General features: G+C 40.2%; 1 protein-coding gene across 6 annotated transcripts in view; it reads right to left on the bottom strand.

Annotated features, from left to right (window-relative positions):
• Positions 1 to 851: 851 nt before the first annotated feature.
• The window catches only part of ASB7 (ankyrin repeat and SOCS box containing 7), a 30809-nt gene continuing 6729 nt past the window's right edge, over positions 852 to 24931 (bottom strand). For 3 of the 6 annotated variants that reach the window (XM_040706364.2, XM_040706363.2, XM_040706365.2), the window contains 3 exons: positions 21881 to 22141; positions 14961 to 15566; positions 5098 to 5420 (listed from right to left, as the gene is read on the bottom strand). In XM_040706364.2, the coding sequence (XP_040562298.1) occupies positions 5263 to 5420; positions 14961 to 15566; positions 21881 to 22091 (975 nt within the window). In that variant the 5' untranslated portion in view covers positions 22092 to 22141 and the 3' untranslated portion in view covers positions 5098 to 5262. The other 3 variants (XR_005862565.2, XR_005862564.2, NM_001012770.2) reach the window with 3 other exon arrangements.

Raw genomic sequence — 24931 nt, 5'->3', positions numbered from 1 at the left:
CACTTCCTTATCACCCACTTACACCAGTATAGACCGCATATTCTAAACAATGTCATTTGTCAACAGCTTGTAAATATTTTCTTTTTTATAAAGTAGGAACATTAGCCACTGTTTTAAACTTAACAAATGAACACTTAAATGGGAAATGTGATACATAAACAGGAACACAGTCTTTAACAGCATTTAGTAAACACACCAGTGGCCGGTCTGTTAGGAACCATCACCAACAGTTCTAAACACAACTGCTGACGGTACAGCTTATGTACTCCACTGATGTGTGTGCAGTGTGCTACCGGGCAATGGAAAACATCTCCCCTCAGCCCTTTAGCTTATGTTTTCAAAGCTACTCTGCTGCTTCTCCAGGTTTTTTTTTGTAACAGTTCAAAACCTCGCTGCAACTTTGGCTTGTATGAATGAATGAAGCCAATTGCTTCCAGTTCCCATTTGTGTGCCAGGAATATTCACATACATCCCCTTACTCAACTTTTATTGGTAAATGGACACAAAACAGATTCATTCCTAAAATATGACCTCTGTATGGGCAATTTCATTTTCGCCAGCACATGAACTCAGGGAGAAAAGGCAAAACTTTTGGAAAGCCCTGAAGTGGTTACACAGGAATCAGAGCAGGGAAAACCCAAACCATTCACAGTGAGAGCACATCGTTCTCCCCTCTGAAGCCCAGCTCTAATGTGTAGTGAGTTTTATGCTCTTACTTCCTGGTAGAATGCACATTCTAGTGCATGAGACATCTGAGCTGCTACTCAGGGGAGCCAAACTGCAATACCCAAAGCATTGGCACAATCACATGCACAGGAGACGGTAAAAGGAGTAGAAGAGACGGACAAACATTGAGAGGAGATGTGTAAAGTGGTATCATGTTATTAAAACATTACATTGGAAACCAATAGAACATAAATGAAAAAAAAAAAGGTTTTAAACCAGATTTAAACTTTTTTTTCTTTTAAATCTGAGTTGATCCAAAAGCAAAAGCTTACATTGCAAAGGAAGAACAAAATACATCATGGCATTGGTAACACAGAGTTGCATGGAAGCCAGACTTGTGGGCAGGGTGCAAGTTGCTCATCACAACATCACTGTGGGCCCTGGACAGATTTAACTGAGAAAGCTGAGATCCCCAATTTTTCACCTATCCAGGTCTTCCTTAGTAAACATGCTACATATTCTCTTTTGCCTCAGGGTGTTTCCCTGATGAGTTTGTCCAGATGTGTTCTCCTACTATAGCCAACTAGAGCCAAAAAAAGAATTTTCCACGCTATCCCAAGGAAGCCAAAGTTATTCCAAGCATGAGTGATAATGAATTTAAAAAACAAAAACCCAGAGAGCCAGAAACAAATCCACAAGGAAAAGAAAAACCAACCAAAAAAACACACTCAAGAGCTTTTCAAACTAACAAGTATTGTCTATAATGTAAATAGTTTAGAAATATGGTAATTAAATAATCTAAAAAACACTCTTACTCTGCTGTACATTTATAAACAAATATTTACAAAAACTTTCCACTTTGTTTTAAAGGATGAGGTTTGCAGTTTGTTAACGATCAGAGTCTTTTACTCATATTGATTCTTTGGTGTACTTGCCAATTTTTTAAGGTTTATTAGAAGTGTTCAACTGTGAATTTTACGGTAATGGATCTAGGCTACATAACAAATCTGAATTATGCACTTCTCTTCCCACATTCTAGTCCAAATGAAAAACAAAGTCCGTTTACTTCTTCAAAGTATTTGTGCATGATAATTTAAATAATAAAAAAGACCAGATTCCACATGAAATTTGGGTAGGATTAACAAGTAACCCTACTTCACTGAGCACACGTATAACTTAAGATAGCAACAAGGACTATCAGCAGGCTCAGAGATATATGTGCTGCAGCACTTTGCTGAATCGAGGTCAGAGAAACCAGCTGCAAGAGGTGGCTTGACATATAAGAAATGATGAGGGCTTCCCTCCACCTTGGGGAAGGGAAAGAGGAGAGGATGAAAATGAATTTAAAAGAAAGGCTTTTTACTGGCCTGAAATGTATGTGTTCCCTTTAGACGTCAGTTACTTAAATAACCAAAAAACAAACCTCAAACAATAAATAATGGAATTACACATTTCTTCATTAAATAGCATCCTTGTTACCAACAAGTCTTCCATAATTTTCTTCAGTCACAGCAACAGACAGAACAAATAATTTGCCTTAATATAGATTGCAACTAAAATATATTCTAGATTACCTTAGAAAATATTACTGTAAAAATTCAGTGGGAAAAGATATTGGTTTAGACCAACTTACAAGTGTAGTGTACAATACTAAGTATTTAAAAAAAAACAAGAAGCAGTTTTAAGGTTCTGATCTTGTGTTACAAAAGAGAAGATTCATGCTTCAAACCCGCCAGTTCTTAGTTTTCATCATGTCTCAGTTCTGCAGAGCTTTTAGACCATAAGGGCTGACCTTTCCTGCTTCCACCACACCTACGGGCACTATCACACACTCACAAGCACACCTCAGCCACACGCTCAGTCTGCCCCCACACATCACCTGGCTGGAGCCCCACCAAGCTCTACTGGTGGCCAAGGCTCGGATGGTGCAGTTTTGGGATCAGCCATGAGTACTGCCAATGCTCATATTAACCTGGAGTTCATGTCCTGCTGAGTGGGCTGCACTGGAACCGGTGCAAGCTGGAGATCAAGAGGTTCCACATCCCATCACCAATGCTCTGAGCCACCAATCTCCAAAATCACTTCTGGTTTGGAAGCCTAGCGCAGCATTGGGCACAGCAGGGAGGGAGAAGCCTTCTTGCTGCCATAGCTCTGCTGCATCCATTATCAGTGAAAAGGTTCATGCTTCAGGAACCGGAACCCAGGGTATTAAAATGAACTAACAGAGATAAGCAATGTGAGTAAACCTGCTTCTGCCCTTTTTTTTTTTTTTTTTAGTATTTTTAATACTAAATATTTTGAAAGTGACAGTGTTAAAATTAAAAGCCACCATCGGTCCCTTTCATCACCCCGTTTCCATTGGTATAATGGGTACAAAACACTCTTGACATTAGAAGGGCTCTTCTGGAGTCAGTGGGATGGCAAAAGAAAAGGAGAAGACACTGGCAAGAACCAGGTGATGACTCCATAATCTCTTGGAAATAAAGAGAGTGAAACAACTTCAAATTTTGGCCCAATCTTTCTTTGATAGCAAGAACTTCATTTGTTGTGATCAGAAACAAAACTCTTCAACAGATCTTTTTAATACCTAGCATGAAGAACACATCCAGTAGCCAAATTTCAGTACTCCTTTCAGTTGCTGCTTTTAGATTACTAGGAAATCACTTGATGTTTGCAGAATTTAAACTTCCAATATGAAGAGGGTGCTTTCTTGTTTGTGCGCATATGAGGTGCAGCTGAACACCACTTACGTGCACTTCCCACTCTCTAAACTGAAATAAATTGAATTTCAGAGCAGTAACAAAACTCATCTTTAAAATAAAGGGCTTGGCCAATTTCTTTTCTTTTTTTTTTTTTTTTTAAATGGATGTAATTTGGCTGAGAACCCATAGATAGAATTCCAACTGAAAGTGAAATAAAGCAGGTTATACATTCATGAAATTCGGGGATTAATAACGAACAGCAACTGCCACCATCATCTCAGTAATGTCCTGTTAACACTGCAGCGAGGCAGCAGTTCCTATTCTCACAAATAATGCACTGAGACTAAATGAGGAATAGAGGGGGGGGGAAGGAATAAAAAAAAAAATCACACATAAAGGGAAAATACATCAGAAAGATTATTGCACAGGAGGCACTGTATGAGAAACAATACATTGGCTTCAAAAGTCTAGTTTTTGTTTTTTTTTTAATCTTAAGTTAATGTGAAAAATACAGAGGCTATGCCTCTTCGTAGTGTTCCAGCACTGTTAGGATGAGACAAAAAGAGCCGCCTGCTGTACAGGGAACGTCAGCAAAGAGGGCTGAATTTGATGGGCATCTGAACTACAGGAAAGAGGAAGAGGGCAAAATAAAAAGACCCTTGAATTGAATAAGAGTGATATTATTACTTTTTAAATGTCCGAATTATCCTCATACAGTACCCAATTACATTTTGATTATCAACTCTTCCCTATCCTGCAAAAACATCCACCCTGGTAGAGACAAAAAGCCCCAGGAGACCACCAGGCTCCAGAGGTCTATCGGTATCTTTTTGCAGGACTGGCACCTTGATTTCCAGATTTTTATCAAACCTCTGCTCAGCATGCCAATTCAAAGCAACCCCCTCCATCGTTAGGCCACATTCCACCTCCACTGCAAGTCTGCACACCGGATGTGAAAACAAACAACTGAAAACCCAACAGCAAATTCTAAAATGTAACATCGTATAGAAAGCTTGGACCTTGTAAACTTGGACCAAGAAACCAAAAATTAAGACCTTCTAGCATGTGGTATAAAAAACCCAAGGAAGTGTATACCTGCCTTCTGACTTCACAGAAAAATCAGAATTTGCATAGGATATACTTTGTGCAAGGCAACAAGCCTCTTCAGTATCTGGAATATAACTAATCTTGCTCAGAGTTCTTCTCTTCATGGATATCAGATATCATCGAATTTGTGTTTTAAGTAGTCTTTCATAACCTTGGCAATGGGTAGTTCATCAAGTAGTTTTAGGTTTTGAAGGCCTATACACTGTCGGATTTTAATTCGGCATAGATCTTGCAAGTTTCTGGGCTGTCCTGAAAAGAGAAAAGGAACACAAAAGTAAAATGATCACATTTTAAACATGCTTTAAGAAATCATTTAGTCAGTAAAATAACAGAACTGCTGTCTTCTGAGAGGAAGAAGGAAACAGCATGGGCAGAGGGAAGGGAAAAGTTAAAACAAAAGGTGGAAATTAGTACCTTTCTAACGGATAATAATTCAGTGAAATCAAGGGATGAATCCTAAAAGCACTGCCATTTACACACACACAATTTTACTGATGTCAATGTAAAGAGACATTATCCATGCGAGGATTCCCCCGAGGCGGCAGCATACAGTCAAGGGTCTGCAGAGCAGCAGAACTAATCTGTGCATTTTTTTCTATCCTTGTGTCACCTGGGAAAAAATAAAACGCAGTCTTGCTTCTTCTCAAACATTCAGACAAGAACTAGTATGCTCGTCTGCAGTGGGAAGAGGCAGTCCCCTAGGAGAGCAAGGCTTACCAAAGTTATTTGAGGATCGCGTGGCAGAGTTGAAGACTGCTTTTTCCCTTCTAATGAAAAGACAAAGCCCTTAGGCTTCATGCAGCCACAGCCCCATCAAGCAGAAAGGGATGAAAATATGAGTTAACCACTGTCCACAGCAGACGAGCTTCACCGACATCACGCTGATTTCTAGCAAGGGTCTTCCAAAACGACTGGTTCCCACCTTGAGAAACAGTCCTCCATGCACTATAACATAGGAGAAGTTAATCTAGCCTTGCATCACAAAGTACCCAGCAATGGACCCAAGAAAGGAAAGAAAAAATAAGAGCAGAACAACAGCCATTGAGAAACCCTGTCCCAATACACCCCTGCAGCTTTCAGCACACAGCCTTCCTGCAGCAGGGCCCCCGCTGATGTGGGCCTGCAGTTGCTGTGCCCCCTGTAAATCTGTCTAATGTTTTTTGAACCCATTCACATTTCCAGTATCCAAAACATCCTGTGGCAACACATTTCACAATGTAACGAGGCGTCGGCTGGAAAACTACAAAGCACTTTTATTTATTTTAGATCTACTTCCTGATTGCTTTGCTGAGTGCCTCGCATTCTTCCAGTTGCAAAAAAAAGTGATGAATAATAGTTCTTGTGGCAGTCGTGGCTTTATATACCTCCCTATCACCCCGTCCTCCACTCATGCTTGGTGTCTCTTTCAAAGCTGAAGACATTGACTCTAATTAAACATTTACACTAATTAAAAATTTCCCCACCAGGAGCCAATCCAACCCCCTGCCCACACTCCCTGCCTGCCTTCTTCATTCTACTCTATTTATTTTAAACAAATAATTTTGATTATTGGCTGCGTTATGGCCTGCAAAAGGAGTTATGCAGCCACGGCACCCCGTGATGGTCCGATGCAAAGTGCTTGGCAGAATGGTGTCGATAGCAAGATAACCCATCATCAACCCAACAGTAACCCAGTATTGCCTTTACAAAGAACACACCAATTGCATTGAGCTGGGATGGCACAGCAATTGCACTGAGCTGTTTGAACACCGGCTTCTTTGAGAGACACCAGAAGTGCATTAACAAAGCAACTTAGCCACATACTCTCCAGCCTCAGCCTCATGCAATAGGAGGGCTGCAGGGCAGAGCTGCCTTCCACCAGGACAGTGCTGGCAGTCAGCTCCAATGCAGCCCTGGCTCCATAGACCTTGACTTTACGAGTTTACTAGATGCTCTTGCTAAGCACAGAGTAAAGAGATTATGAAACTATTTCCTGTTTTCTACTTTGGGCATTTGGGACTTGGTTTCAGTTGCCTCTTATAGCCAGTTCCCCCCCTTTTTTTTCCCCACTCCTCTGTGTGGGTTTTTCTATAGAAATGGGTTGATGGACAGGTGTACACTTGGATTTATCCTAAGCACTAAAATTATCTGAGGTAAGCTAGCAGAAGTAATGCAGGAAAATAGTCCTGGCCCATTTTTAAAGTAATCAGATTTGAAATTACAGAGCATGAAAATTGGAGTTTTCCTTCATATCAGTTTGTAATACTTTCACCACATTTATGAGCACAGTATCTAAATATAAGTGTATTTTTAATCATATACCTCGGCCATGGTTTCAAATACAAGCAATACAGCAATTACTTTGTTCCCCTGGTGTTTTTTTCTTAGCAAACTCTCTTCCCACTGCAAGGAATGGATTTGGACTATCTGGACAACTGAATGCTCAAGGTTCAGGGAAAGAAATGTTACTTGCTATAAGAAACAAAGCAGAGGGATCCTAATTATGATAAAGAAATAGTTCTAATGCTTTAAATGTGAATGCAAGCAGGACTCAAAAAGGATGCACCTCCTCACAAGTTAACTGCAAGCAGCAGGGCCAGAGGCTAAGAAGGACTACAAAACCCTGTTTTTTGTATGAGGATACACAATAACACAGCTATGAGACAATGATTTCTGCTTTCAGAAATTAATGCCTTTTAATTAACATCCTGTGGGTTACTTGAGAGGAAAATAGAACAGACAACTTAAAACACCCAGGAGGAATTGGTCATCAGCTAACTCAAAAAGACCCGATTATCAAACCTATGACATTTTCCCCCAGTAAGCCTAAAATATTTCCTGGGAATGCGTTAACAATGGACATTTCCAGTGTTAAGCACCAGTTGCTGCATCCAGTGGCTGTTGGTGTCTTAGGTCACGCCTTGCAAATTCCAGGGTTATTAATGCATTTGTGATTTATTAGAAACGGTGTCTAGAACACTTACTCATTCTTGGTTGCATCTGAATGAAAACGAGGAAAAAAATAAAGGATTACCAACCAATGTCAGTGAACCTTAGTTTGGCAAATGAAAAATGTTATTAGTAATTTGGCAAAGTAAGGCAAGTTAAGTGATGAATAAAGCCTGTTTAAAAGTGATTAGAAAGCAGCAATTCTGATTATATCCTGCATCGTAAGTTTGGAAAGCTGTTGAGGCTAAAAAAAGAATTAAAGGAAGAAACAGAAAACTGCAAAAGGTAAGATTGACCTAATTACCACCGTCAAGCAGAACAGTTACATAAAAGCAGTTCCGTTTCCCATCACCTTAAAAAAAAAGAAATTAAAAAAATCCTGATCCAGTGTCAAAAGGACACGCTGAGCCCAGCGGCGCTGCTGGCCCATAGCGGGCAGGGCTGTGCTGGGCTGTTACACAAGCCAACACCTGCAGCTGCTGGGAGCTGGAAGTTCGCTTGGGTATTCACAGAAACAAGTTTGATACTTCAGAGGATTTATTTTGCGAGCTTCGTGGTGATAAGCAAATAAATTAAGAGTATTAGTTACGTAAGGAGAGATGTATAGTTCGTCTTTGTTCCACTGCCCATCCCATGTACTGCGATGGGAAGCAGAAATCCCCACCACTGCACTTGCATAGTTTCCTAAATATTAAAGAAGTTTCTTCCAAGCAGAAGAAACACAGAATTTAGGATTATAAAATAAAGAGGACTTGATTTTTAATTTTACTCTCTACAAACAGAAGGCTTCAGGATGTAAGAAACTGCCCTAACTCAGGTGCCCACTCAGGTGCTCACAAAGTTACAGCTTCTTGTTGTTGTTTTCTTTTTCCCTTAAATAATTATTTCCTTAAAAAAACAGATTTCAAAGCTGATGTCATTAATAGATTGGCCTTGCCTGGTAAAAAACAAGAGGAAAAAGAAAAAGCACACGTTACAGTTAGTTGTGAATTCCCACTCTGTGCTTTATCCCCCTCCTCCCACAGTCCCAAGGCGTTCTGCAGACAATCTGTTCCCAACAGAGCTGGACTCCAGGCAAGCCCCAGCTCTGCTCATGGCTGTGTCCATTACACCCTCAAGTAATTTCACAGCGAGCTCCATTTCAATACAGCTAAACTTGGGCCTCTTGCTTTACTGAGCACAAACAGTTTCTCTAACATCTGCGTGCATTACTTCCAAGAGTTGGAAGGGACAAGGTAAACAGTGAGCCTTACTGCTCTCAACAAAAAATAAAAATCAAGTTCCCAGTTTTTCTTTTCTGCAGTGTTTTCTTTTTCCATGCATCCTACACGGTAAATCAGCCAAGCTTTTTTTTTTTTTTAGGACATGCACTGTAAATAGAGGAACACTGACAGCTCTGCAATGAGGACATGCAGTAGCAGGGAAAGCACAGCGCTGTCCCTTCTATAGCAGGACCTGGCTCACCTGCTCCGACTCTGTGCACAACCACAAATATCACTTGGTACATCAAACTTAAGGGGAAGATTTTATTTTTGTGAATGCTGTCCCATTAACTTCTATCTTATGTCAGTCCCCACCATATTAATTAGAAGTATGCAACCAGAACCTAACTTACTACTTATCCATCAGTAGCCAACAGCCTGTAGCAGAAGTTTTGCTGGCAGCAGTGATCTGAAGAAGTTGCATCTGTGGGTTCAGGTGTAAGAGAAAAAGAACCACAAGAACCAGGAAATGTTAGGCTTCTCCAATAAACACCAACAATCCTTTGTCATGTATGTGTGTAACCACATACCTCTTGGATACAGTCCTCCATCCTTCTGTATAGTACACACCACTGACCACAGCCACACACAGTACAGGAATATTCACCCAACACATTCTGCAGAAGTTCAGGATGGGATTTGCTCCCTATACCAAAGTTCTGTTTAGGATTTGCTCCCTATACAAAGAACCTATGTCATCATAACAGCAGCTCCACCGCTTACCACTGAGAACTGTGCCAGTCCATCCCTCCTAGGCAGATGTGTCCCCCAGGAACAAAGACTAACTCACCTAACGGGTACTGTGTCTTACCAGTCCTTGAATACAGACCAATTCCTCCAACAACACTGATTATTGCAGACTGCCACAAGGCTTTAAGCAAAAGTAGTGTGAGAGTGGAGAAAGGATTCCTGCCGTACTCCACCAAAGATCCTGCACCTGCACAAAGCAAAGCCACAGGCAGAGCCAAGAGAGTGCTCAGGAGTAACTGCAATTACACACATAGAGGTTGTTGGAAATCCTTCCCGATCTTTTGTTCCACCTACTGAGAAAAAAAAAAGAGAGAAGTGCTTTGAAAAGCAAATGGTGTCACTGGTTTGCAGTGTGTAAGCAGTTTCTGAAGAAGTTCAGAAGTGAACAGGAACATCACTTTTGTATTTTGGAAGCTGCCCACGGTTTTGTCTGCAATATTAAATACACGTCCCCAGAAAGCTTGCAGTGGTATTTCTCAAACAGAGCCTCTGCCTCGCCTGGGAACTGTGAAAGGCTGCAAGCAGCAGCAAGAAGCCATTTGGCAGTTTCTTTTTAGCTACAAATGAAGCTTAAAGATTTGTGAAACACTATAGAAAACTGAAAGGTGATGTATATACATAGCGGGTGGCAGCTGAGTTCCTTAAGACCTTGATGGTAAGTATTTATACCTGCAGCTAACTGCTGGGTCCATCTCTTAGCAATGACATCAGGTTGAGCTTGGGGGGCTGCCAGAGTTGGAGGTGTAAAGGGAGGTAGGAAAGATATTAACAACTTAAAAAAAATCGATCTTATCTCCTGGAAATGCACACCCCAAGAGGTAGCAGCACAGTCTAACACACCATCACTCAGGGAACGCAGAGATGAGGACACATAAACCAACAGGGTCGTACTGCAGGGATGCAATCACCCAGCAACTGGCCGCTGAACTGAGCAGGAATTCAGGCAGTCCTTGCAATGGGAGATTTGTAACAGCACAGGAGATGCACTTTCCTATACTCAAGCAATAAAAAACACCCCCTTCCTCCCCCCCCCAAACACACACACAAATCTACAAACCAACAGCTATATAACTACAGAGGAGAATGCCAGAAAAAAAAACAAACAAATATCACAAATCTACAGGCCTGAAATATATCAATATAACACGCAGGACTGTATTTATGGAGAGATTGGAAGACAAAGTCTTCAGTGAGAAAGTGAACATGCTCTTCGCCTAGTAGCGACAACGTGACAGACAGCTTCTAATTTGCTATTTTAACTGGATATCAGAGGGGCTTTCTGAGAAGCTCCACTTCAGTTCTGTGGTCTGTACATCCCTGTTAGAGTAACAGGGCTTTAATTAGATACCCAGTGCTCTTTGAAAAAATTACACTTTACAATAATTCTTAGATGTGTATTAAATTTCAGTGTTTCTGGCACAGAAAATACGTACCAAGGAGGAGTGTTTTTTGGACTGAAAATATATATTTGGAAGAGCAGAATGGCAGAAAACTCAACACTGAGCATAACAGGTGTATTAAAAATCTTATTACTAAACACAATAAACTATAGGCTTGCATCATTTTGTTTTAATATTTCATAATTAACCCTTAAATTCAGTCTTAAATGAATTTCCACAGCAGTCTCGGTAAGAATGTTGACTGTGTTCATCTACTTTTGGAGACACGGTGGTCTGAAAAGTAAAGGCTGGCTTCAACTGCAGCCTGAGTTAGCAACTACGTTCTGAAATATCACACTAGGAAATTCAAACTTGAGAGTTAAATGATGACTGGAAATTTACCTCCCTTTCCTCTAGACAGGGACGTGGGCCATGTTTTTATAGTTATCAAGAACTATACTGGTTTTTAAGAAACAGTTACCTGCAATGTGTGAAAAGTAATTGTGTTTCAAACAGTATTTGTTATAGATCCAACTCAAGTGATGATTATATTTATTTAGCAAAGGGAGTAAAGACAAAGAGTATGAGGATATCCTTAGCAGGACTTTGGTCTAAAGTTTTCTGTGTGCTCACAGTGCTACACAGATCTTCTAGACAGGAAAACGATGCTCCCTATTCAAAGCCAGTATAATTCACCCTTTGGAAAATAAAACGGAATGCAGATGAAGTATCTGTAATTCCCTTCATTTGGTGACCCTTAGATCCCGATCCAGGCCTGCAATCAGCTCCCTGATCGTGTTACCACACTTGCCATGCTGCACTGTTGAGGCTGATGCAGACGAGCAGCCGCTCCTCTGCCACCTTATCCCAGCGGCCATTACCTTAAATGAGCACTATGGGAACTGGGGAAGGCTTCAAGCTTTTTCCCTTCCTTTTCGAGATCAGAATTGAATTTCTAGCACCTAAAACTCAGTCTGTAAGATTTATCTCCCCTAACACTGATGGCTTTTCCCCCCCCCCCCTGCCTCCAGCATCCTCTTCTTAAGTTTTAATACTCGCAAATCCCCTTCAACATCGATATCCCATCTTGGCCCATACATGCACATACACAAAGCTAATGCATACACACCTCCAGAAAAATAATAATAAATAAATGGATTTCTATTCACTATATACAGATGCATTCCTTTAAGTTTTCCATTTGGTATTATATAAATGCATCTCTTAATTTTGCATTAGAGCATTCCAAGCTTAACACTCCTAACAAGGCAGGGACCGCTCTGGTACAACTGAAATATATCCAAAAAACACTCTATCAGATGATCTCAGATACCATGGTGGGCAGTGAGAAATCCTTTTGGAGTTTAATACAGAAAACAGAAAATAAAAGGAAAAAAATAAAAGGAAAAGAAAGGTGATAAAAACATTCAGCAGTTTTTATCTTCAGTATTTGGTTTTTTCCCCCAAAAAGAGACTTACTTTTTTAAACAAAAGAGTAAGAAAAAAAGGAGATACGAGCGACTGTTTATACATCAAACCAACAGCAGACTCACTTTTAAAAACACCACTGTTCACAACTTCGACATTCATGCTTAAACATTGAGATACAACTGCAGAGTGACTTTGTTCCACTTGGAATTACTCTAAGAGTAAAGGAATCTCTGCCTACAGCCAGGAAGAATATCAGACCTCCAGCATCAAAAAACAAAACCCAAAGGTGCCCAATCCTCCTACAGGCTATTAAGAACCAATATAGGGGTGCCTGAGACTGTGCTTTCCTACCTGCTGTGCACGGCTAGCGAGCCAGGCTACAGGATGCCATTATTAACCATTAGAGGATCTACCAAAACAAAACAACAATCACACTTTTGGTAGACCCAACTGTAAAAATGTTTTCCGAGGATAAAAAATTAAAAACACAGCAACTTACACTGCATATGTAGACTGCTAAACAGTATTCCTTTTCCCTGAAGCACGCAACTGCTTTCATTAGAAGGCACGCATCAGTTTGATGCTTTCAGAATTTGAATGTGTTATCTGTAAACTTAAGAAATCTTGAATAATTAGACCTAATGCAACTAGGAACTAGCTCCTGTTTTACTGTCAGAGACACTCCTCAGAGCTCTGGGCACGCACACAAAACATACAGCTGTGTGTTTCTACATCAGCATGTACAACTCTCTGCAGTACGATGGCCAAGTAAACAACCTACACATTCCTGTTAAGAGCCAGGCACTGCTACCAGCTGCAAGAAAGTTACAGTACAAACTCTACCCAAATGCTATAGAATCTGTAACCTTTTTCCCTGAGTAAATCCATATTGCGATGGATGGAGAAACAAGATTCTCCCCGAAGTGCTGCAGGGCCGGAGCTCAGCAATTCCCTGCGTGAGGGCTGATCTAATTGGGACCGTCGCTCCCAAAGCCCCAGCTCCTTTCTACTTATTTTCTCTCTCCTACACCGTCTCCTTGCAGTGATTATTCATGAAAACAGTGGAAGACAGTGTTTGGAGATTTATAATAAGGGCAGCACAGTCTGTTTATAGCTGTTTGTAAACACATATTCATAATCATTTTGCTCAGAAGCACAAAGCTGAAGTGTTTTTTGTCAGCACTCGTCCTCCCTGCTTTCCCAGATCTCCCTCCATAAGCACAAAATTGGAAGAGTTCCAGGGCTGTTACACTGGCCACAAAATTAAGCTGCTTTTTTTTTTTTTATAGCACAACTTAGTCTCACTTCAATGACATGAGAACGTAGACCCTTAAGGTACAGAGTCTGCAACCTCAGCTGAAGTTGCCGAAGTGATTTCCAGCTTTGGGAGCAACAGGGAAAAACTGAAGCAGATCTAAAATTCTGTGCTTATGGATACCTTCTAAGAGTTATTATTCTCGTTGTTGGTTGTTTTGTTTTGTTTTGTGCTTTTTTAAGCAAGAAAAGCAAATTTGTATATTCTATCATCTACTAACAACCTTGACTGTGCTCCTATATAGTGAGAGGCTCCCAGAAGTAAAAGCAAGAAGAAACATGTACAAAAAGAGGTCAAGTAAAGTAATAAGAAATAGAAGCGACTATTTGACTTTTTTAAACTTCCACCTTTCCAAAAAAATTCTCTTTGTATTTCAAGATAGATGCAAAAATAGCAGCACGTCGGGAAGACTAAAATGAAACTCCAAACGCTTCTGTGTCAGTTACTGGGAACAGATCTCAGCTGATTCACCCCAACCCACACTGACCTTCAGAAAACATGGGGTGCTCAGTTCTGAACCAAAACCACCACATAAAGAAAGAAATAAGAGGAACCATAGGGGGGGCGGGGGGGAAAGGATATATGAAACACCCCACACTTCCCAGTGATGTAAAGATCATCCTAGCCAGATGATCATTTATCAAGCCACCGTGTTTGAGTTAGTAAACTGCTAATTGCTAAACTACAAGCAATTCCTAAGTGCTTTTAGGTAATACTATAGTTATAAAACACACCATTACAACATTACAGGCTGAATGGAAGAGTAAGAAAGGTTGCAGATATCTAGCACCAAAACCCAATAAGCAAGACTGATGCGAACACTCTCAGCTTAAGCATCAGAAGTAACGACAAGTTCAAATCTTCCATCTTTTGGAGACAGCAACAAAATCAAAGCCACGCATAGCACGTGAATCCCCCTCAGCGTGCAGGAATAAGCTGCAGCATTTTGTTGTTTGCTGGAGGTGAGAAGGAGAGGGAATGTGGGAGAGCAAACCGCAGCAAAGCTCTTCCCTGCCCGCGCTGTGCTGCCAGAGGACAAAGCCAGCGACTGCCGAGCATTTGCGGCGTGCTAACCCAGCAGAAGACCCCCATAAAAGCCAAAAAGCAGGAAACATCCTACGCTAAGGTCATAAATAAAACTAGTTCTTACAGTTCACTTTGGTTTTTTGGTTTTTGTTTTTAACTTAGTGCTTCCTGCTGATACTTAGACAAAACTAGTTCAAATGAAATATACTTCACATCAGCACCTTTGCCAAGTACGAGATTCCCAGTATCAGAATCCCTTCACCTTCCCAGAAACGTTATAGTGCGTTTCAATAGCGTCAAGGGGCAGAGAGAAAGCATTTTTCTCCTGGGCTAAATTCAGAGAAGGCTTTTAGAGGACACCGTGCCCAGTGATTAACTTTTCTTACATACATACTTGTCACTTCTTGTAAGAAATCCAGACAGGGTCGGCTACTTCCAGAAATACTTATTGAAACAGCCAGTGGGGTCTGTCCTTCATAGTTCCTTGTGTTAGTGTCCGCTCCGTAATTATACAACATTTGTGCACAAAGCACATCATCTCTAAGAGCAGACAAGTGTAAGGGTGTCTGTCCGTCCTCCAAGCGCCCCAAGTTTGTGTCCGCCCCTCGCTGAAGGAACATTCGGCAGTACGAGTGATTGCTTTTGATCACAGCGTAGCGTAACAGGAAACCATTCTGAATGTCGATGTTGGCATTGTGATCCAGCAGGATTTTCACGCAGCTTGACCTCTCGCGGATAATGGCCAGCTGAAGCGGGGTAGTACCTTTATCACTGAGCGGATCAACCTCAGCCTTGAACTCCAACAGGAGCCGGACAAACGAGTCTCTGCCGTAGTGGGCTGCTACATGGAGGGGAGTCCAACCGTCGTTGCTTTTTGCATTAATAATGTCACTCCTATATTCCGATTCCAACATCAAGCGCGCGATCCTCGCTCGCCCATGCATGGCCGCGTAATGCAGAGCAGTGAAGCCTCCAATTAAGTCCTTAACCGTGGGATCAGCTGAAGTTAAAATAAAATTAAGAAACAATTAGAAGGCAATGGGGTAATCCAGTGCTGCAAACAAATAATCGAATGATTGAATGTTATTCTTCTCAAGCACAGCAAGACAGGATTTTCTGAATTTCAAATCAATTCTTGCAGCAAATGCTATTGTAAAGAAAAAGCTAATTTATGAAAGAATTACACAAACAAAAAAAGAACTTCTCTTTCATATACATATGTTTCCATTTGACAAATAGTTTTCAACATCTTCCTAGCACTCTCAGGCCAATTACCCAAACCTCTCTGTCCATCCAGTTTTCCTCCAGCTCTGTAATATTACATTTCTTTCTCAATGTTCAACTTTTTTTCTTTTTCTTTTTTTTTTTTTTGTTTTTTAAAGTTTCCCTTGTGTTGCTTCTTGGTCTTAAAAAGAAGCATGTGTAGAAACATCTGCTGTCCCAAATTGCGGATGTTTTGTGGTCTGGCAGGACTGTATTGTTTTTAGGGTGTAATACTGTATTAGGTAAAATGTTTCTCTGTGGTCTGCAGGATTTCCAAAGCATGTAGGATATATGTTATTTTAGATTATCTTGATAAAGTTTGTTTTTATAAATGATGAATCTGTTCTGAATTTATAGTTTTTACAAAAATTTTAGATGTTACAAGAATGTAAGCAACCACGTATGGAAGGAGTCAAGAGAAAAGTTAGTGCAGAATACAAGTCATCAGACAGATACACCCCCAGACCTGACACAGGACAAAAACTTCATCTAATTTACGACTTTAGAAGCATAAAATAACTAAATCAATTTACTGAATTCCCCCAGACTTCTAAATCAACTGACTTTTCCCACGTAGCAACTAATTGCTGAAGGAAAGGTGCCTGCCATGTTACCACTTCTCTCACATCTGCAGATGCTGCCTGGTGGATGGTAAAGAGTACAAACTGCAGCGTGCAAGCTTGAAGCACATTCCTAACCTAAGTTTCCCAGCTGGTAAAAAGAGATGCTGCTTGCACAATAGACCTGCATTAAACCGACATATTTTCAATATGCCCATGGATCTATTGAAATGGCTGCAACAGCTCTGGTATTGAATTCTTTGCCAATTCCTCATCCATAGAAGCAAGCTAAGTTCACAATATCAACTTTAAGCAGTTTAGTTTAATGACGGTCTGAAAATGCAAAGGTGCCATCACAAAACAGGGATGAGCTTTCCAACATAGACCTCCTGCGACCACATTCAGATAACACAATGAGATAGACAGCCCACCAAAAGGGCAGGGAAGACAGAGTTGAGAATACGGCTGCAAAGGTAACCCAGTAAATCCAGAGAACTTAAGATTTAAAGAAAGGACTGAGGAAAGGGAAAAAAACAGAACCAAACGTACAGACTAATGGAGCCACAATTCAAACCACACATGGCAAAATAAAGTGTGAGAACCACCTCTAGTAAATAGAAGAAGAACCCAGAAATAGTGAAAGATTAAGGAAAGTTTAGTGCCTTGGTAGACAGCCTTCCTTTTGTGAAATGCAGAAACGGTTTCAGCATTCCACAGAGTTGCACTAACCTGAGTTAAAGTAATTGCTGAAGTATCCACAGGTTGGCAGGAAAATGCAGACCTGGGCTCAGTAAGCAATTCCTAACCTGCTCTGTGATGGTGCCTGATATTTTAGCACAATCAGCATGACCCACACAGTCAAAGACTGTGACACTACTTCCCTGTAACGTTAGCTGCTCACAGGTTCTCTCTCTGCGCTGCTCAGACTACTCCAGATTATCTCCTGAGTGGTGATAGGCACAGTGAGTAGCACAGGCACAAGGATGCAGCAGGATGACACATCCTGAGAGGCAGATTTAGGGAGAAAGCTGGACATAACGGAGACAGCAGAAGCCACAGCCATTTCCCACAAAATAGAGTTACAAACAGAACTGACAAGCACTTCCATATCGTGCCTTCTCTTCCATGCTGAGCATGCAGGTCAATCATTTCCACCCCCCAGCTGAGGCACATGATTCCAGCCTGGCTGGTCTGTGCCACCTCCAAATCCCCTCAGATCAGCCCCAACTTTTGAGTATGTGTGTGTATAAGCATTTAGCAGGCAAGTTGTTGCAACACGAAAGCAAGAGTTTAGCTCACAAAATAAGGATATCTTTTCCCTATGGTTTTAAGTATCTTTCAGTGCCTTCTCTCCTCCCACAGTTTCATTACTTCTGTATCATTAAGCTCAACAAAAAGTTACAAGCACAGTAAGACATGTATCTCAACAAGAATAGAACAACAACAAATAAGTCTTACCTGGGCAACACAACAACTACACAAACAACTAACCTTCCAAAACCATGCCCAAAAACAAACAAACAAAAAATCACAATAAAAATATTCCAATTCTCATAATGTGCTTTGGGAGAGCTAATTGCACCAACCGCTCCCCCAGTAAAGAAGCAATTTTAACAAGACCAAAACATTACAAGACACTAGCAAGTGTCTTGCTGCCACCTCCTGTAAAACTGTTGAATTGCACAAGGGCTTTTAGAAGTTGGACCCACGTTACGTTGCACACAATTTCTATCCATTCAGTCCCTGTACGAGCAAAAGTACGACTGCGAGGCTGATGTTGCCTTAAAAGCTTTGATTGCTGTGATTAATTTTTTTGTTCTAATTATTTTTCAAAAGCTTCAACATCATTACTATGTTAAGTATCTCTGTCCCCCAGAACACAAGCAAGGCAGAAATGAATTGGGAAAGAATTCACTCAGCTTACCTTTCAGATTCTGCAGAGGGGTAAAAAAGTACTTGGTACAAGCGTATTTAACTAGGAAGGGATGAAGCCAGCACTTGCCAGCATTTCTTTATCTTGCCTCCATCCTGATTTGACAATTATAGTTATTTCTTCTCAAGCTTCCCATTAATTTGGGGATAGCAGAATCTAGAAATATGAACAGCTGCATTTGGTCACTTCTAATGTTCTTAAAATATACGGCACAATACAGTGACATAAACCTTGAGCTGCTTATTAAGGGTACCTTAATTACCGTAATCAATCTCATTTGAGATAGAAAATTGCAACACAATGATGCTCATGATCTTATTTCACGTTAAAGTTGGGCACCTCAGCTAGCTATTAACTCCACTGTTAATGAGACCTGTTTCTAGTACTGTAATCTAGAGAATATATAGGTTATTAGGAAAGAGTCTAAAATCTTTGTTTCAATTTACTGCACAGTGGGGCAGTTTTGCTTCTTTCAGGACACTTTGGCTCTATCAGTCTAATTTGGGAAGCCAAGAACACAGTGCTACTGGCTTCATAAAGTACTTCTATCACTCCCCCACAGCTAGGAATTAATTCAGACCACAAGGTTTAGAAACATGGCTACATTTATCTTCTGTTTTGAATTTTCTAGGACAACACTGATACACAAGACCTCCGCGAAGACTCCGCTGTTCAGACACAAAACCACTGTGAGTTGGTTTAGGAGGATGAGCATTTGGCACTCATTTCTTCTGGATTCTGCATGACCTTACTAAAAATTAGATACCTTCCAGCCAAGACTAAAAATAAATAGCTCTGTTTAGACAATTCCTTTTTTTAGTCTAATTTCTGGGAGCCTTCCCAAATCATTTCCTCACATTAATGCAAGTAACAAGAAACTGTCCTGTTCAATTAGCATTGAGCGAACATCACTCAGAGACAGCTAGCAACTACACACTGTCAAGGCTTCAGTGGATTGTTACTTCAGTGGTGTTGGAAATCCTGTGGAAGGAAAGAGCTAGCTTTGTAGCATCTACATTTCATTAGAATGAAACAAGTGCATTAAGTCAAATTCCCTGTTTCTTAATGAAAACTAAGTTTCTCTGGAGTTCTGATCAGGTTTCTGCATTTCATAAGAGTACTTATATGGTCTATTATCTCTGTACCTCGTTGCTATTTCTGCTGGCTTCATCTCTAAATGCGAGTTGTTAGTTTAGGCATTTCCCCATCTATCTGCCTCTCCTCCTTGTTCAGCAGAAAATAAACGCTTCCTCCTGTTCCACACCACCTCCACTCCCATCAGCCAATCTGCATGTACAGCACTGTCCCCTGGCTCTTTTCTTTGCTGGTAAGCGATGATGAAAAAGAAGAGAGAGAAAAAGCAGGAGGCAGCTAGGTCACGACTCCCATAAGAAGCTACCTCTTATTTCCAGGTCAGCAATCAGAGTCTCTCTCAGCGCTTATTTGCCAAAATCCATCTCAAACCCACTACCACTCAAGCCTACGTCAGTGCTCCTGCAGCAGCCAAGATGTGAGGCATGGCACTCTTCCCTCAGCAACAGTCCTGCGTGTTCTCATTCCTGTACTTGAAAATAGTTCCAGCTCTCCTAAGCTCCATCACCACCAGACAGCCACATCTATCAGTATCCTCCTTTCTTCCCACTAACACTCAGGTACCCTTTTTTCTCCCCACAACTCCACCTACTGCCTCCCCTTTATTACTAATACACACCCAGTCACTTCTGTGCTGTTTGCCATAAGACTCATACCAGAAAATGACTTTTCCTTTCACTGCAATATCTTTTTGGTCCGAAGGGATTAACTTCCAACATCATATTAATCTACTTCAAGAGGGAGGAAAGGGGAGGCTGTTAAGAAAGGTACACACAAACCTCCCTCTAATGAGGCAGGCGTGATTAAGTTTGTTTTTAACAGTCAGCTCATTGGCTCACTTGTGACATTATTATGCTTTAAATGCTCATTATCTTTTATGTGGTTGTTTTTTTTTTTTTTTTTACATTATCTGTTTTGAGGGAAAACAAGGTAAGGCACAAATCAGTGCCAATTTTCTGAACGGAGGTTCAGCTACAGAAAAAGCTGCTGCAGATGACTAACCCTCACACTATTTGTTACTCAACTTTCTAGTCCTGGTGATTAAACTCTTGGCTGCTTGCAGAACAAAGATGTCTCATTACAGGCAGTTTTCACCAGGCATCAGATTCAGCTGGTACTTCATATGGAAAAGAATAACAACAAAAAAATAAAAACAAGACAAAACATTATGCCAGCAGCTATTTAATAGCAAAACCTATACAATTAAAGTAAGTAGGATTTACAAGGTTTTTTTGATCATCTTAAAAACCACATCCTTTGAGACTGAGCCTATAAATTTTGAATTACCAAACTAAAGAAGACTTCAGATTATCTACATATATTTCCTTTAAAAAGCAGAGGTTAAAGTTATTTGTTTACGCAGTTCAGTAGCTTTCCCCTCACCTCCAATAAGGACATGAGAACTTCCCATATTACACTGTTGGAAATTGCAGTAGGTATATGAATGGGGTCTAGATGTTCAGGCCATGTTTCACTACTGCTCTAAAATAACACACCACAAACTGTGCAAACACCACACTTTATTAATGCCATTCAATATTAGCGGTAATGTAGTATATGTCAGATATAGAAATCTGAAACAAGGGGACCAGGACCAAACCTCAGATAAGTAAAGTACCAAAAAGATAATTCGTATCAGTTTTCATAGGACTAGAAGCCATCCTGATTCAGAACTAAGTTGATTAGAACAGTGCTAGAGTAAAGGATGCTGTTCTTAAAGAACACTACTCAGAATGTGGAGATCGTCTGATTTTTGTTTTTTTTCCCTCATCTCACATTAATGGCTTAAACCAAGCAACTTTTAAACCTATAGATGGCCTTAAAAGAAGATACAGAAAAAAATTCTAACTGTACCATTTGTGAGGAATGAACACCACTCACACAGTTACATCACTTAAAACTCAATCAATTCTTTAAAGCTTCAGTACCAGTGAGAACATGAGAAGTGTGAACTCAGCTGGACTAGCTGACACCAAAGTCTTTGCACAAAGTAATGTTTTCATGGAGTTTAGCAGACTGTGTTAAAACCTACATGGAAACTCAAACCTTTAACGTGACTTGTTAACTTCTTGAGAATTATGAAACAATCTTCCCTAAGATTTCAGCCCAAAGGCCTGCCTTCCTCTAGTAACAGCCCCTAACAGTAGAAAGGCCCATAGCGAGTCCTGTGAGTGTGCTTAAGTTTATAATGAGCTCTTTGCCCTGTTTTTATAAGGTGTATTCATTCTTTTAACAATTACTTGGCAATTCTGAAACAATGTCAGGTTTTAACTTATACAGCTAATCTATTACCTCATTCACAGAGCATGCATCGGACAGAAACAGAAAAGAAGCACCAGAGAAAGAGGAAAAAAAAAACAAACAGAAGCAGTCTGGCAATTAAGTGATGCTGGAAAGCCATATGATGGGAACTGGGATAGAGAGCTGTGAGCTGGGTATCAAGATTTTTCTCTCTAGGCAACTCACCTCCATGTTCAAGAAAAACACGGACGCATCTCTCTTTCCCTCTCGCTGCAGAGAAATGAAGCAAGGTCCAGCCATTGGCATCTCGACCATTTGGAGAATATCCCTGCTCCAGCATTTTGCGCACGGTGTGAACATCGCCAGCAGCAACCGCAGCCTGAATCTGCAATTCTTCCTGTAGCTCAGGGTTTCTCCGACAGTGATGGTGTAACATCCTAGCTGAGTCTGGCTTTTACAGAAGCGTCATGAGGTCACACTGGTCACCTTGAATCAATATAAAGCATGAATTAATTAGGACTGCGATCAGGAAAGAGATCTAGAAAAATAATCAGTACTAGTAAAAGCAACGCTAAGATGTACTCCCTATATGCAGAGCAAAGTCATCTTATACGCAGGATAAGATAAAGCACAATCTCACTATTGCTAGCAAAAGTTTGGTATATGATTCACATCACTGAGCAGTAACTGAAGAGGACACTTGCATATAATAAATAGTAAATATTTTCTTCAGAAGTGACAGCAAGCCACAGTTAAAGTACCTGAACAAGGAAGAGAATGAGGAATCTCCAGAACACAATATTCATTTCAGATCACAACCTGGTTAATAATGATGACTCAAGAGATACCGTTGAATACATTCTCTAAACTGTTGCATGAAACAGTACTGAATTGCTAGAGCAACTCAACTACGACTTTTTCCCCTGCCTAGAAACAAATAATCCCTAAGATTAATTGAAAAAATACGTTCAGATTACTAATACAATGTTTTCTTGTGACCTGCTGCACAGGAATACTAGCAGGATCAGTGTTTTAACTGAGAACTTTAACTCCCTTTCCCCATGTACATTTTTTTGTTTGTTTTAATTAGAATCTTCCACCCATATTTTGGCTTTTGGGCTTCCTTATTAGTACATAAGCAATGTAAAGCATCTTCATATTCCAGAGATCTGACAAAGATGGTACTACATGAAACATGAAACCACATCAGAAAAATTCAATTTATAATTACCTTGATAAAGTATATGAGAATGCTGGGCTGAAAGGTTCTCTAAAACAGCCATTGCAAAAGAGCCTAGATACCAGCATATATTGGGAAAGAAATAAGTATAATATTCTGTGCTCTGTTTGAAAAGCACTCATCTGCAGTTCTACTTGCTACCCAGCTGGGGACAAGAAAAAAACACAGGTATTTAAGGATTCTTTCACAGTACAAAGTCTGTGAAGTGTTTGCATTTTCACATGCACTGTGTATCATATCCCATTAACGGCTACCCCTAGAATGGAAAAGAATATTAGAAGAAAGAATAAAAGCAGGGAAATGAAGAAAGGGAATGCTGAGCAATAGAAGTCACAGCAATTATCCAGAAACAACTGCAGTGGGTATTAACAATGAATTAGAAGATTTTAAAAGGGGGAAAAAAGAAAGAATTTAGATTGCTATAAAGTTAAGAGTAAAGTGTAATGAGAAATTCTGAAGACGAAAATGAATTCTTAAAAAATTGTTAAAATTTACAGCAACCCTGTTTTATAAGGATAGCAATCCACATCATCACCTAAACCTTCATTTACGTAAATATCATAAGGATTTCACATCCTCATGATTCATAGGTCATTCAAAAGACATTGCAATCAGCTCCTCATATGCCACTGGGCGCTTGTTTTGCTGTGATCCAGATATGCACACAGACAATAGAAAAGTGAAAACATCAATCACTGCCATCCTTCTGGATTAAGGCTTCAAGGGCTATTCACTCTACTTATAACCTGCTTGTGCCCGTTGCAAAAAAGTTATTATGTACTGCTTGAAGAGATAGAAACTAATAATGAACAGGTAGCTACAATCACTCTACTTACACAGCAAAAGTAGAGATTCCATACAGCCAATGCCTGCCATTGACATTTATTGATGCTTCAAGATAGCACGTATGCCAACAGTCACAAACTCAGCATAGAGCTATAGAAGACAACTTTTTAGCTCAATAGGTTATACATGGCTTAGATACAGATTTGGTTTTGTTTTATAGCACAAACTCCACTATCTGGCTCTGGAAGAAAAGGGGATTTACAAACTAGCACCTGCTAACTGAATGGTTCAGCTTTTGCACCATATTAAAAAAAAAAAATCAAACTTGACTAATCTGATGACAATGGAAGTGTTTCTATTGACTGTAATGTTTTTGCTAAGCTCTTTTCTAAATTCCAATTAGCACTTCAGAATGCTCTCACCTGTAAGACAGTGAGCTTGACTTCATTAACAGTGCTGTTTGTGAGATCTAGAATGAAATTCCAACTATAGAGCAAGGTCTTTCTTTAGATTTATAAGCGAAAGCTGACAGTAGAACTTGATCGATAAAAGATGTGAGCTGGGGGGAAATCCTTCAAAACAAAACAAAAGCAACAATAAAAAATAAAAACCAGAGCACACTCTTCCAGCCCTACTTTCTGAATATGTAAAAAAAAAAAATGAAAACTTCTTTCAAACTGAGAATGTGATGGAAAGAAAATATAATTCTCCCACATTTTTTATAAGCCCTTCTGGTAAAGGAGTAGTACTTGTAAGATCTCCTACTATCCTGGAAACAGAAGTCAAACCAGTTGTTCAAAATGCCACAGAGAGAAAGGGAGACCACACAAATAAGAAGAAATGGATTTCTCATTTAAGTGGCCAGCAGCATACCCTAAAAAGTACCTACAAAGACAGTTGGTTAAGAAAAAGCAAAGCTCTTTATATCACACTTCTCAGCTGGTGGGTACATTTGTAATGCAGCATTATAAAAAGTTGGCACTGGCCCCATATGTTGCATGTGACTAGCAGAGCTTATTCAAATCAGCTAGTACTAAAGTACGTAAGTACTAAAACATACAAAGCAGAAGACAAAGTCAAGCATAAGCAGCTCCTTTTATCGCTTGTGTAGTTTCTGTGAATATCTACTCTTCTATCTCACCCTATGGCAAGCAATAAAATTCAAATTACAAGAATACTTAACTGTAACACTGAAGGTTTCAGGATAGCTCTAGACACATGCCAGCTTGAAAAATATGCTCACTTCTACT

Source organism: Gallus gallus, chromosome 10 (genome assembly GCF_016699485.2).
Source record: "Gallus gallus isolate bGalGal1 chromosome 10, bGalGal1.mat.broiler.GRCg7b, whole genome shotgun sequence".
Taxonomy (NCBI): domain Eukaryota; kingdom Metazoa; phylum Chordata; class Aves; order Galliformes; family Phasianidae; genus Gallus; species Gallus gallus.
Note: the sequence above shows the minus strand (reverse complement) of the source record. Positions and strands in the feature narration are given on the sequence as shown.